This window comes from Terrapene carolina, unplaced genomic scaffold (assembly GCF_002925995.2).
Source record: "Terrapene carolina triunguis isolate 2854851 unplaced genomic scaffold, T_m_triunguis-2.0 Scaffold17, whole genome shotgun sequence".
NCBI classification, from domain to species: Eukaryota; Metazoa; Chordata; order Testudines; family Emydidae; genus Terrapene; species Terrapene triunguis.
The window spans coordinates 14,638,003-14,652,409 of NW_020664368.1; the positions used below are offsets into that span (position 1 = coordinate 14,638,003).

At 40.5% G+C, this 14,407-nt stretch overlaps 1 protein-coding gene across 6 annotated transcripts in view; it reads right to left on the reverse strand.

The window, feature by feature from the left end:
* The window catches only part of LOC113406374 (protocadherin-9), an 883,162-nt gene that overhangs the window by 593,669 nt on the left and 275,086 nt on the right, over nucleotides 1–14,407 (reverse strand). The window contains exon 2 of one of the 6 annotated variants that reach the window (XM_026650899.1): nucleotides 7,262–7,274. The exons of the other annotated variants lie outside the window; for them this stretch is intronic. Within the exon in view, the coding sequence (XP_026506684.1) occupies nucleotides 7,262–7,274 (13 nt within the window). The remainder of the gene's footprint in view (nucleotides 1–7,261; nucleotides 7,275–14,407) is intronic. 6 annotated transcript variants of the gene reach the window in all.

Genomic DNA, 14,407 nt, shown 5'->3' on the forward strand with positions numbered 1-14,407 from the left:
AGGTGGGCTACAGCATGGTGCAGCAGATGTTGCTTTATGGGTGGGCCTTGAGGGTCAGCGCCAGGTAAAACACATTGTAACAGACTAGCCTGGAGGTGGCTATAGATACATATATTCAGTTCTCTTCTCACTGAATTTATATTAACTTGTGCAGTATACTGTTTCCAGTACACTGGAAATAAGTTAGTTATATATGCTACAGAGAACCTAAGAAATTTGAATTAGATAAAAAACAATAGGGCACAGTATAACTTTAGAGAAATGGAATAAACACTGAAATACTCATGACAATCATATTAAAAATCAAAAAGAAAGAAAGAGTGCCCTCTGACCTGCAAAACCCATATCTGGACCACTTTCACACAAAATAAATGAAGAATATGTAACACTCAGCATAAGAGAACTGCTACATAGATCAAGGAGGGGGTGTTTCCCTGCTAAGAAAAGTCCAATTTACAATTCATAACAAATGGTCATACTGATTTTAGGTATCTTACTAATAGATGAAGTCTTCAAAACATCATCACTAAAAAGAAAAAGGAAAAACCTAGAACTTAAAGTATTCTATGGTACATGCATATATAGGTCACACTTAATTATAGCTCCATTTATAAATAGTTTATAGAGACGATAAATGACTAATAGATATTTTAATAAATGAATAATTGTTGATCAAAAGAGTCCAACTGGTCAATAGACTTTTTTTTTTATAACTAGCGTCTTTTCTTGGTTACTATATTACATACTACTCATCTTGGTAACACGATTGTAACATTTATTAATAAGTTATTAGCCCTTTAAAACAATTTATAAAAGAAATCTTAATATGAAGTATGAATGATTTTATATGCACACAAGTATAATATATATACATATATTTTAAAAGCATTAGAGAAGTTGCAGAAAAGAAAGATAAAGAATACAAGCTAAAAAGAATGCTGAAATAAGCAAACACATACTATTGAATTATCACTGCAATACAACCCCACCCCCAGTGTGCACAAAACTTAAATCTATAGTATAGAAACTTCAATTCTATTTTTTTTAATCCCAGTGCTATTTTTCAATTCACTGGGCCCCAAGCTCTTCAGCAAACTGGATCAATTTGAAGCTACTCATTCAAAAGGGTTCTTAACAGCTAGTTCCAGAATTTATCATGACAGAAGAGCTAGAGACTCAGCTTCATTCCCTTTCACAAGCAGCTGTGCACACAATTCCTTTTAATTCAAGGATAGTATGTTGTGCTGTAGAGGTAAGTCTCTAAGAAAACAAATAAAAGTGTTCCGTATTTTTACAGATGACAATTTGGGTGAGATTATACACCTATGGATGGAAGACTAATGTGGCTTCCTCTCCTCCCCTATTTATGCCAGTCACTGCAGTGCATGAGTGATCAGAAGGAATGCATCATTTTAACCCTGCTTCTGCATAGTGAATTCTTCACTAGCAGGTGAATCCTGCAAGGGCATCACTTACTTCACTCAGGGCTTAGCATGGGCCTCTTTCTATTCCTCACTTCTCAGCTCTCTTCCTGGCTTACTGGATATGTGTCCCTAATGCACACTTACTGGCAACTCTATTTATGCAACACTTGGGGTCCCTACTTACACATGCATCCAATTAACTAGTCCTATACCACAGATCTCGTTATAGATTCTGAAGAACCTGGATGTGGGCTCTTCACAGTTTACTTCAAAGTGGAAAAATTGGTGCTGCCCCGATAACTTTATCCCATAGCTCTGCAGTAGTCACTGTAATGGCTCTGCAAGAGTAGGGTGGGGAAGAAAACTGGTAGGATATCTTCAACTACAGGATTTTTAGATTTCAGATTGGTAGCCGTGTTAGTCTGTATCAGCCAAAAGAACGAAGAGTACTTGTAGCACCTTAGAGACTAACAAATTTATTTGAGCATAAGCTTTCGTGGGTTAAAACCCACTTCATCAGATGCATGCAGTGGAAAATACAGTAGGAAGATATATATACATAGAGGACATGAAAAAATGGGTGTTGCCATACTAACTATAACGAGAGTAATCAGTTAAGGTGGGCTCTTATCAGAAGGAGAAAAACCTTTGTAGTGATTATCAGGATGGCCCATTTCCAACAGTTGACAAGAAGGTGTGAGTAACAGTTGGGGGGGGGGAATTAGCATGGGGAAATAGGTTTTACTTTGTGTAATGACCCATCCACTCCCAGTCTTTATTCAAGCCTAATTTAATGGTGTCCAGTTTGCAAATTAATTCCAAACAGATTGACAGAGCCAGAAGAGTACCCAGAAGTTGCCTACTACAGGACAGACCCAACAAAGAAAGCAACAGTTATAGTTAGTATGGCAACACCCATTTTTTCATGTCTTCTGTATTTTCCACTGCATGCATCTAATGAAGTGGGTTTTAGCCCACGAAAGCTTATGCTCAAATAAATTTGTTAGTCTCTAGGATTTTTAGAATAAGTCTACATTGCAAGTGAAGGTGTGATTGCAGCACAGGGAGGCTAGCCCTGCTAGCTTTAATCTAGCTAGTATGGGTAACAGTAGTAGTGAAGATGTGGCAGTCCGGGTTTGCCACCCCCAATAAAATCCCACCAGGGGCCCTGGGTATGTACTTGGGTTGCTTACCAGCATGGAAACCAAGGTCACTACATCTTCATATATATTGTTACCTGTGCAACCATGATTAAAGCTAGCAACAGGTATGCCTCCCCAACCTTCAGACACACCTTAGCTGGCAATGTAGACATATCCTTAGAACAGGGGTCGGCAACCTCTGGCATGTGGCTCGCCAGGTTAAGCACCCTGGCGGGCCAGGCCAGTTTGTTTACCCTGCCGCGTCCGCAGGTTCGGCCGATCGCGGCTCCCACTGGCCACGGTTCGCCACTCCAGGCCAATGGGGGCCGTGGGAAGCAGCGTGGGCCAAGGGATGTGCTGGCTGCGGCTTTCCGCAGCCCCCATTGGCCTGAAGCAGCGAACTGTGGCCAGTGGGAGCCACGATCGGCCGAACCTGCGGAGGCGGCAGGTAAACAAACTGGCCCGGCCCACCAGGGTGCTTACCAGAGCCGCGTGCCAGAGGTTGCCGACCCCTGCCTTAGAATCTTCAAGAGCAACTCAGTGGTGGTAGCGGTTATTCCCATGCACACCCCTGAATGGATATCTCCTCCATCTCTTTGGTTTTGCCTGGCAGCCCTTTACTATGGCCCATGTACTGTGTGAATCCCCAACCAGCAAATTGCATCACCACAGCTCCATCTAGCAAAGCCTGTCTCTTTTCACACTATGTTATAGATAGAAAGAACTGAATTGGTGGAGGGGGTCCAAGGAATGCATTAGGCCTGGCAAGGACAGGACACTTTATGCAAGGCCAAAGAGCTGGGAGGGGAGGGCCATGTGTTGATAAGAGTGTTCTAATATGGAAATGATTCTGGACTGTACAAAAGGACTGAGGGAGCACAAAGAAGAATGGATAGGATAAAGTGTGTGGAGGGGAGGCGATGGGGGGAGACAGGAAAGGGTAACACTGTGGGGGAGGACAGGGAGGGGAAAACACTTAAATATTTTGGAACCCCCCTCTTACCTAGCCTGCAAATATTAACATTAACAGTTTTAAAAATGGATGTCTAGATCTAATACACCTAAGATTTTGATGAAATCTGCTGGATACTGTGTATGATTGGATTTTTTACCCACTGAATTTCATACCAAATGTTTCACTGCTCTCTTTTATTCTTTATGTTGCTATAATTTTCATATTTTTCTCTTCAGAAGAAATATTAGGTGCCCTACAAGTCTCTGTGTGTGTATTCATAGAGGCACAGAGTCATATGTATTATTGTAATATAACAACCTGGAAGAAGAAACGACATGTCAAAAAGACATGATGGCTCAGGTACCCCTCCCTTAGCTCTTCTGGTTTCTTTGAAGTCTGATGTCATACTCCCTCTCACGAGGTGGGACCCCATCCGTCCTGTTCCTTTGAAGTGCTAAGGTGTCCCATAAGAATAGTCAGTATTCTGGCATGTCTTTCTCAGAAGGATCTCTGCTCTGCCGTGGCATCTCATGGGAGGAAGGCTAACAGGGCTACACCTTTTTGGAATAAGGGAAAAATGCACTGAACTGTTCTGAAAATGCATTATATTGTCCCATTTAACATTACACATGTTGAGCTATTAAATTATATATAGATTAAAACTTTTTCATTTATAATAAAAGGCTCTTCAATGTGGCACACCTGTCTTGCTCCGTATAAGTTCAGTAGCATCCAAACACAGCAAAAACCAGTCTGGTGAGTGCCCTTCTCACAATGTAAAATATCTGGCTAACCAGTGTTTTTTTTTGCTCTTTATCTCTGAACCCTAGCTGATGATCCCATTAAATCTGTAGTTTAAATGTCAGCCTATTGGCATGCAGCGCTTTTGTGGAAAAGTGCTATAGAATGTAATGGGGTGAAACCAGAGTTGTATAGAAGGTATGCTTAAAAACCTATAGAATTGAATATTTATTGAATATTGAGTATCTATATCTATATATGTTTATTTTAAACCATCCTCTAGATTTCAATAGTAGGGATATAATTCTCGGTTAGAGTCTGGGAGTTTTTTTTAAAAAGCTAGAGAAAGGTTACATTCTAATAAATTCTACAGGGCATTTCCTTAAGGGCAGCTCATAGCACTGCTAGATGGGCTGTTCAGACTGGACATGTCATGCAGATAATGTGCTTGGTTTCCTGGGAAGGGCACCAACTGCATCAGTCATAATGTACACACTGCGGGATGCTCAATGGTAATGTTAGCTCCCAGAACATGAGAAGACATTCGGAAATTATTTACCCTATTTCCTCATCAGCTCCCTGGACTCTTTATGTTCTCCCTTTTGCGTGCACCTCTGCACAATAAGTTCATACACAAACTGTCACTTTTGCAACTTCCTTGATCCACCATTGGTCAAGAGCCTGGGAAATTGGCTCATTGTCACAAGCTCATATGGCTGTGCCTCTCTGACATCTTCCTTTGGAAGGGATTTTCTCCTTTCAAACCTCCTGGCAGCACCACAGAACAATGAAACCAATCAAGGATGGGATCTCTGTAAGTACTTGTTTTCTTTCCCCCTGCCTTCCTCGCAATAACAGAGAAATCAGAGAAATAAACCACATTTGATCCTAACTCATGTAAATTTGCTACTGACAGAACAGCAAAATAGAATCCTCCCCCCTTAAATCAGATTCCACTTCTTTTGTGACAAATAGGAAAGACTGGTACTGTTCATTGCTGAAATACTTTAGTAATGAATCACAGGGAACACATACTGTATCACTCAAACAAGATCTAAACTCCTCTCTTTCCTTATCTGAACTAACTTATTTTCCCTGCTCTGTGAGTCTCAAAGGGTTGTTTTCTTTTTATCCTTTCCACATTAAGGCTCACAAAGGCAATCTTATTTAACAGGCATTTATTGTACCTCTTAAATCCACATTAAGAGCCCAATCCGGTATCACTGTAACTAAGCTCCATATATTTTTTAGTGTTTGTGTTGGGGTGGGGGGTGGGGAGGGGAGCTTTGATTTAATGGAAGTGGGATTTAATTTACAGGGCTTAATCCAAAACCCACTGAAATCACTGGAAAATCCTTCCTCTGACTTCAGGGAAGGTTGGCTCAAGCCCTTAATAGCAAGTACAAGACAACATAAACATAAGTGTCATTGTAGAAAGCCCTAATTGTTACATTATTCAAAGGCTTTATTCATATACAATTCCATCCTGCAAGGCGCTGAATGCTCTCAGTCCTCCCTCAAGTACATGGGAGTTAAAGGTGCTGAGCACCTTGCAGGATCAAGCCCTCAAAGCTGGAGTTTTATTTTTAAGGGGAGAGTTAGGAAATTCCCCTCCTTGCTCCATCTAAATGATTCTTCCCTCCTTATAAAGATCTAATAACCTCCTCCTTATATTATTTTTTTCCCCTCCGGGTTGCATTATCAGAATATATTATGACATCATGTGTATATCAGTCTGCAACACTGAAACCAATGTGGTGTTTTATCCTATTCACCGTACTCGAATTCCAGAGCAATGAGAAAAAGCATTCACTCAATAACACAATTTGTTAGGCTTTAAATATATGAAAATATGATGTTTTTTTAAAATCAATAAACAAAAACAATAGCTCTTAGCAGTTATTTTTTCTAAAAAGCAAGTTTCTAAATCCTCCTTGGAGACACTGACATCTGTTGTCACCATTTTACCTTTAAACTATATAAAATCATTCATGCCCACTCTCAGGAAGAAAAGGTGAAGTGCTGGATTTTGCATTCAGCCTCTGGATTTATATGTTATGTTCTTTTAGTTTACTCTCCAATGATGCAAAGAATGTATGACAAGGAAAGGCTTATCATTAATTGTGGGCACTGTGCCAGTTGACTCCCTCAGTAAAAAGCCTTCTCAGAACCTGAGGAAAATGAAATATGTAAAATAGAAGGAGAAGATCTAAAGGCCTAGAGAATTTTTATGCAAGTATTCAAATGAGAAACAAATCAGACACTTTAAAAAAAAGAGTCTGGAAAATAATCCTATGCTGCAAACAAAGACTGGGAAATTAATTGATTAATTAGTTGGGGTTTTTGCATACATAGTGCTTTGCTTCCTATGACAAAAGATACATAGACACAAACATTTTTACATTACAAATGTATTTCCTGGGTCAAGTTAGTTTTTTTTAATTGAGCATCAACATAGTTAATTAAAAACATTTCTGAGATATTCAGCTGTTTAGACTTGAACCACACACTAGGTTGTCTGTTTTGCATACAAAATTACTATTTGGAAACACCTAATTTGATCCATTAAATGCTAAATTGACATTAAAAGAGAGCGATTGTTATTCTTAATTTTCTACCCTGTTCAAACTGTTAGTTAAAAAAAAATAGTTGTTTTTTTCTAAATATGGTTCATACAGAGAAGTTGGCAGTTTTGAAAACAACTTAAAGTCTCCCTGGGTTGATTTTATGATTCATTTTAAGGGAGGAGGTTAACATAATCTAGCCAAGCAACAGTTTTTTTCCCCAAGATTCCCCCCCACACACACACACACTTTAATGAGTAGCTCAGCAGAGCATTGAGAACATGACATTCCCAGACAAGTCTTTCATATTGTGAAGACTTAAAATTACTCCTCCAAATGTGTTGATGGAAAACACATTTCTATTCGTTCAAGGTTTCACACATCAATGTAGAGAATCCTTTAGACTCAGCTCAATTCATCAAAGAGACTGCAAACTGAGTTACTGGGACTCCCGCTCTTAACAGGAAATCCATATTTTAAGTTAAAAATCATAGAGCCAGAGTTGAATCTTACAATGTGAATGTCATATTAAGAGCAGTGTGGCATGTAAACCAGACAGTAAAGCCACATACCAGAAATGAGGCAATACTCCTCTATTATATGTAATCTCAACCTTATATATGCAGCTGTTGAAAAACTCTTAACACAATCAAAAGTGGCCAAAAATTTTCTTGCAAATCCAAAATTTAGGCTAGATTCACAAATTTGTTAGTTGAAACTTAACAGTGATTATGCAGAACGTAGAATTTATAATTTTGGGTAAAATCAAGCAAAACCTGATCATTTCAGTTGAGTTTTAACCTGAACTGAAACCAAAGCAAGATTTGCACAATCCCCTTAGAACTTATGGGCCACCAGGTCAACCCGCAGGCTGCAATGGGTTGGCCTGGTGGCCCGAAAGAACCTACAGGCCTGTATCCTGTAATACAGGGGTGGGTAACCTTCAGCATGCAGACCATCAGGGTAATCCACTGGTGGGCCGTGAGACATTTTGTTTATGTTGACCATCCACAGGCATGGGCCCCCACCACTCCCAGTGGCTGCGGTTTGCCATTCCCAGACAATGGGAGCTGTGGGAAGTGGCAGCCAGCACGTCCTTGTGGCCCGCGGCTTCCCGCAACTCCCATTGGCTGGGAACGGCGAACCACGGCCACTGGGAGCTGTGGGGGGCTGTGCCTGCGGACAGTCAATGTAAACAAAATGTCTTGCAGCCCGCCACCGGATTATCCTGATGGGCCGTGTGCCGAAGGTTGCTGACCCCTGCTGTAACACATTGGATTAAGCATTACTGCTAAGTAGAATAAAAGGCTAAGCTAGCTCTATGGCTACAAACTGAAGAAGTCACATTTATAAACTAACAACCGTATGTACATATAAATATACAGAATAACATGTACATTGCGTACACAACTTTAATGATAAAGCAGTGTGAGGGTGTCATAACTATAAAGGGAAGGTAACAACCCTCCTGTGTACAATACTATAAAAGCCCTCCTGGCCAGGGGCACCAAAATCCTTTTACCTGTAAAGAAGGTTAAGAAGCTCAAGTAACCTGGCTGACATCTGACCCAAAGGACCAATAAGGGGACAAGATACTTTCAAATCATGGGGGAGGGGGGGAGGCTTTTGTTTGTGCTCTTTGTTTTGGTGGGTGTTAGCTCTTGGGACTAAGAGGGACCGGACATCAATCCATGCTCTCCAAATCTTTCTGAACAAGTCTCTCATATTTCAAACTTCTAAGTAATAGCCAGGCAAGGCGTATTAGTTTATCTTTGTTTTTCTCAACTTGTGAATGTTCCCTTTGCTAGAGGGAGGTATCCTTGTTTTGCTGTAACTTTGAAACTAAGGCTAGAGGGGGTTCCTCTGGGCTCTTTGAATCTGATTATTCTGTAAAGTTATTTTCCATCCTGATTTTACAGAGATGATTTTTACATTTTCTTTTTCATAAAATCCTTCTTTTAAAAACCTGACTGATTTTTCCATTGCCCAAAGACCCAGGGGTTTGGGTCTTTGATCACTTTGTAACCAACTGGTTAGGATATTATTCTCAAGGCTCCCCAGGAAAGGGGGTGTAAGGGCTTGGGGGGATATTTTGGGGGAAGAGGAACTCTAAGTGGTCCTTTCCCTGTTTCTTGTTAAATCACTTGGTGGTGGCAGCGTACCAGGTTTTAACCTAAGCTGGTAGAAATAAGCTTAGGGGGCTTTCATGCGGGTCCCCACATCTGTACCCTAGAGTTCAGAGTGGGGAAGGAACCCTGACAGAGGGGTTTTGCTTTATCTTTGTTTGGGTTACTTAATATTTATTTTTCCCCAGATGGAAACAGTAACAGTATGTTCACCAGCCAATTAGCATTTGCCAACAAGATGTAAGCAGCCCAAGTCATACGTATATACAGTAAATATGAGATGGGTACATATGTTTATTTGTTTTTAAATGTCTACAAACATTTTATAGAAAGCTAAATGAGTTAACATCACAACCATACATGATATTCACACTGCAACATGTTCCCCATTCAATACAAACCAACATCCATCCACAATCCACAAATCTAATTACTCTAAATCAAACACACAAGTAATTCTGACCTGAAAGGACTGGTATTATTAGGAAATATGTTTAAATAATAGATATACATAAGAAATGAAAAATATTAAGTAAATGAGAATAGGAAGTAAAATAGAATTTCTGTTTTAATAGAAAGAAGTTAAGATGACATGTTCATGGGGAGCCATTGAAAATAATGAGATTTTTTTTTGTTTTCTTTTGGTTTTTAACTTCCACATAATCATTTTTACCATGTTTTACTATAGATGCCTATTGACCAATACTCTGCTTACATTATAGCAAGATGGTTACAAAGGCCTGCTCTTGGAAGACCATGTGGCAAGCATGCTTATTTATTGAAGGATGTATTTAAAGTTTAGGTTTTAAATATGAATTGCTTTGCTTTTGGGGGTTCAGCTCGCACAGTTGACATTATCTACAGATGAACATTTAACATGCTAGCTGTTCCTCCATGGAATATCAGGATGCTAATAGTTGCTCGGGTTTAATTCGTTCTATCACAGAGTAAAATATAATGGAAATGGTCAGTGACAGAAATCCAGCTTCTCTGTCTCTGCTGATGCCACACTAACACTGCCCAAATCGTTAGACCAGATATTTTCTACTCTGACATGATCTCATACGCAAAGAAAATATATAAAAAGAAAGTAGCAATATTCATTTTTATTTGCATTGTGCTTGTAACTGAAGGGAAGCATTCTTCTGTTGAACCACCCCGTAGGCAGGAGTTGGAATCCGGGAGGGAAGAGCAGATTCCTGGTGACTCATTGTGGCAGGTCGCTCATTAATTCCACCTGGATAGGAGATGGGAGTGGCCCTTTAAACAGAGGGAACAGGGGTCTAGGACACAGAGGATTCTGAGAAAATACTGTAGGAACAGCCAAGAGTAAGCTGAGGATTACTTTTGTTGTTACTGTTGAGTTACTAATTAAGCCAAAACAAAGAAAGGGCCTCAGTTTTGGCCAGTGTCTATAGATTCTGTTCAGAGCAGAACAATGCCTTTCTTTACACAATCTGGAACTATTTAATTGGGCATCACAACATCCCAATGAGTTAACTATTACTGAGCTTGTGGACACGTAAACTGAACCACAAAGAGGATGATAAGTTGTCCCTGAACATTTTGAGTCATTGGTAGAACCAAGGACAGTAGTTAGTATTTCTGTATGCCACTGCTCTAAGCACAAAACAACATGTTAAAATCTATACAACAGCATCGTTCCATTTGGGGTCCAATTCTTCACTTCTTTTTCAGAAAAAAAAAATCAGAGGGTCCATTCCTTAACTTTTCATTTCAGTTTTTAGCAATACAGCCATTGACTTCTTCCCCACAGAACTTCCAGGGTAGTTATTGGATTCAAAGGCAATTTCTTTTTCAACAGGGATTTTAGGATTGGGCTCTCCATTAAATCAATGGAAATTTTGCCTTAGCAATGATTTCAGGATCAGGCTCTTTATCAGACCCTTTAACAATGATTGGATATGGATTTTCTTAGGATTTATTTTTAAAGGCTAGAAGGGCCCATTAGGATCATGTAATCTGACCTACTGAGGGGGAGGGGGAAGGAAGGCCATTGAATTTCACCTACTTTTTCTTGGATCAAGCCCATAACATTTCTTGAGCTACAGCATATCTTTTACAAACATCCCCACCAGACTCAGACTATAAGGTCAGAAAGGACCATCATGATCACGCAGCAACACCTGTCCGGGAGCATGCGAGCTGCTTGCAAACACTGGTGTGACCAGGGACAGCTGTCCATGAGCCTGGTGCCCACCCCAGTAGGCAGGGCAGAGGGTGGTACAGCCACACCGGAGGAGTTGCCTGCTCCTGTGAGCGGTGGCCCAACATGTATCTGCTTTCGTCACAGCGGTTCCTGGCCCACTCACTGGCCATGGCTCTGCTGGTCTTGCTCATTGTCGCTAGAGCCATGTAGCTCCATGGTTACCTGCTTTATATTCACAGATATCATAGAATCATAGAACATCAGAGTTGGAAGGGACCTCAGGAGGTCATCTAGTCCAACCCCATGCTCAAAGCAGGACCAATCCCCAACTAAATCATCCCAGCCAAGGCTTTGTCAAGCCTGACCTTAAAAACCTCTAAGGAAAGAGATTCTACCACCTCCCTAGATAACCCATTCCAATCCTTCACCACCCTCCTAGTGAAAAAGTTTTTCCTAATATCCAACCTAAGCCTCCCCCACTGCAACTTGAGACCATTACTCCTTGTTCTGTCATTTGCTACCACAGAGAACAGTCTAGATCCATCCTCTTTGGAATCCCCTTTCAGGTAGTTGAAAGCAGCTATCAAATCCCCCCTCATTCTTTTCTTCTGCAGAATAAATAATCCCAGTTCCCTCAGCCTCTCCACATAAGTCATGTGCTCCAGACCCCTATTCATTTTTGTTGCCCTCTGCTGGACTCTTTCCAATTTTTCTACATCCTTCTTGTTGTGTGGGGCCCAAAACTGGACACAGTACTCCAGATGAGGCCTCACCAATGCCGAATAGAGGGGAATGATCACGTCCCTCGATCTGCTGGCAATGCTCCTACTTAAACAACCCAAAAGGTTGTTAGCCTTCTTGGCAACAAGAGCACACTGTTGACTCATATCCAGCTTCTCGTCCACTGTAACCCTTCGGTCCTTTTCTGCAGAATTGCTGCCTAGCCACTCGGTCCCTAGTCTGTAGTAGTGCATGGAATTCTTCCGTCCTAAGTGCAGGATTCTGCACTTGTCCTTGTTGAACCTCATCAGATTTCTTTTGGCCCAATCCTCTAATTTGTCTAGGTTCCTCTGTATCCTATCCCTACCCTCCAGTGTATCAACCACTCCTCCCTGTTTAGTGTCATATGCAAACTTGCTGAGAGTGCAATCCACACCATCCTCCAGAACATTAATGAAGATATTGAACAAAACCGGCCCCAGGACCAACCCTTGGGGCAATCCGCTTGATATCAGCTGCCAACTAGACATGGAGCTATTGATCACTATCCGCAGCCGAGGATATAAACTGTGTATCCACCAGGGCTCTACCCCAGAGCCTCTGCCAACCTGACCCAATGGGAAATTCCTTCATGACCCCAAATATGACAGTCAGTTAGACCCTGAGCATGTGAGCAAGACCCACCAGCCAGACACATGGGAAAGAATTCTCTGTAGTAACTCAGAGCCCTCCTCATCTTGATTTAAAGATGTCAAGTGATCCACTACATCCTCAGGTAAACTGTTCCAGTGGTTAATTGCCCTCACTGTGAAACTTATTTCTATTCTGAATTTGTCTAGTACATTTTCAGCCACTTCCTCTGTCAGGCTAGATCAGCTTTGGATTTTTGAAAGTGAATTATGGTGCCTCACATGGCACCTATTCCTGATATTAGTAATGTTAAAATTCAGAACATATTAGATATTATAGTGTTGAAGTTAATGGTAGTGACAGACATCCAGTGACCTGGCAGAGGATTGTGAAAAGAAGAGAGGAGAGGCCTGAGTCACAAAGTGTGGATCTTGATTTGAATGTGAACTTCCCAAACATTAGAGAGTGGGCAGATCTGTGGGTTTGAATCAAGCCCCTCACTCATGACAACTAGCATTTCAAAAACAAAATTACATTCTCACTTTAACAAGGTTGAGTAAATATTAGCACAGCACATGAGGAGAACTACGATACTGAATCTGTCCTCACTGTCAATAGATGTGTGGGATTCCCCAGATAAACATGCTGCATGCGTCTACCAGGTGATTACAATAGAAAATGCAGGATCTTAATTCAGATTTACTGTAATGCAAGCCACATTTTGTGTTTTTCTTGGTCATCATTTAGTATAGTGTAACTAATTTTGTAGTAACCAGATTGCAAAAAGCTGAAATGGGACCATAGTGAAAATTAGGAAGATGAATTCCTTCCCCCTACCCAAAAAAAGACTATAGATCTCAAGGCTCAGTGAAGAACAGGAACATGAAAACTACTTTATAGATTCACTGCCTAAGATAATGATGTTTGTTGAATACCTTCCTTGAGCTGTGCTATATGATTGGACAGCCAGATTGAGCATGCCCAGGAATGTGTTTGGCAGGAGATGTATTTCAGCTGTTTTTCAGTCTTGTGTATGTACCTGTTTTGACAATGTTCTAATACGAAGAGCACTGCTGTCAGAAATAATCTGTTGTTACTATAACACACAGCCTTTTGGAAAACCTTGCTGAAGTGTTAAATAAGTTACTGGCTTTAGGAAACATTGTCTTAAACTGTTTAATCAAATCCTCCCTATGTTTACCATTTGAACTACCAAGCAATAAATCCTTCTGATCCAACACTTGAATTCATAGCATAGAGTACAAAAGGCAAAAAAACCCTGTGAATGTGTGCACAGTCATCTATTTTATTAGGAAATAATTACAGACTATCTATTGGGAGCACTGATACCTGGTGCGTATTTTCATTTATATTTTTCTATCCTTCTAACAACATATTTATAATGACAAATTAAAAGCAATATCCTCAAACAGACTGTGCTACATGTAAGGGCAGTTTTAGTAATTCAGACATATTAATATAGTGGTTTCACATGTGTTGCTACATGCATTCTAATCACCTTTGGCAGAAATGTGGAAATCTCTCCTTTAAGATCATGAATTTCAAATGTGTAATAGTTTTTCCTTCACAACTAACATTCTATATAAGAGATGAAGTTGGTGATACAGAAAGCACCTACAGTTCACCTCCCAGAAGGTAAATAATAGGTTTTTCTAGGCTTCATGGCAACAAATAAGGATTCACTTATTAGCATATGAGATCTGACTGGTTAAAACCATTCTGTGCCTCAGGACCACTCAACCCAGTAAGACTCCTGATTGGTTGAGACCAGAGAGGAAAGATACTTATCCAAGGTGATCTGTGAACACAATCAGATATAGTTCATTTCCAAACAAACCAGCTTGTCCTTTCCTACCTAAGGCCCCAAATCCTGCAAGGACTTACATAAGTGTTTAATGTTACGCACTGCAAGGA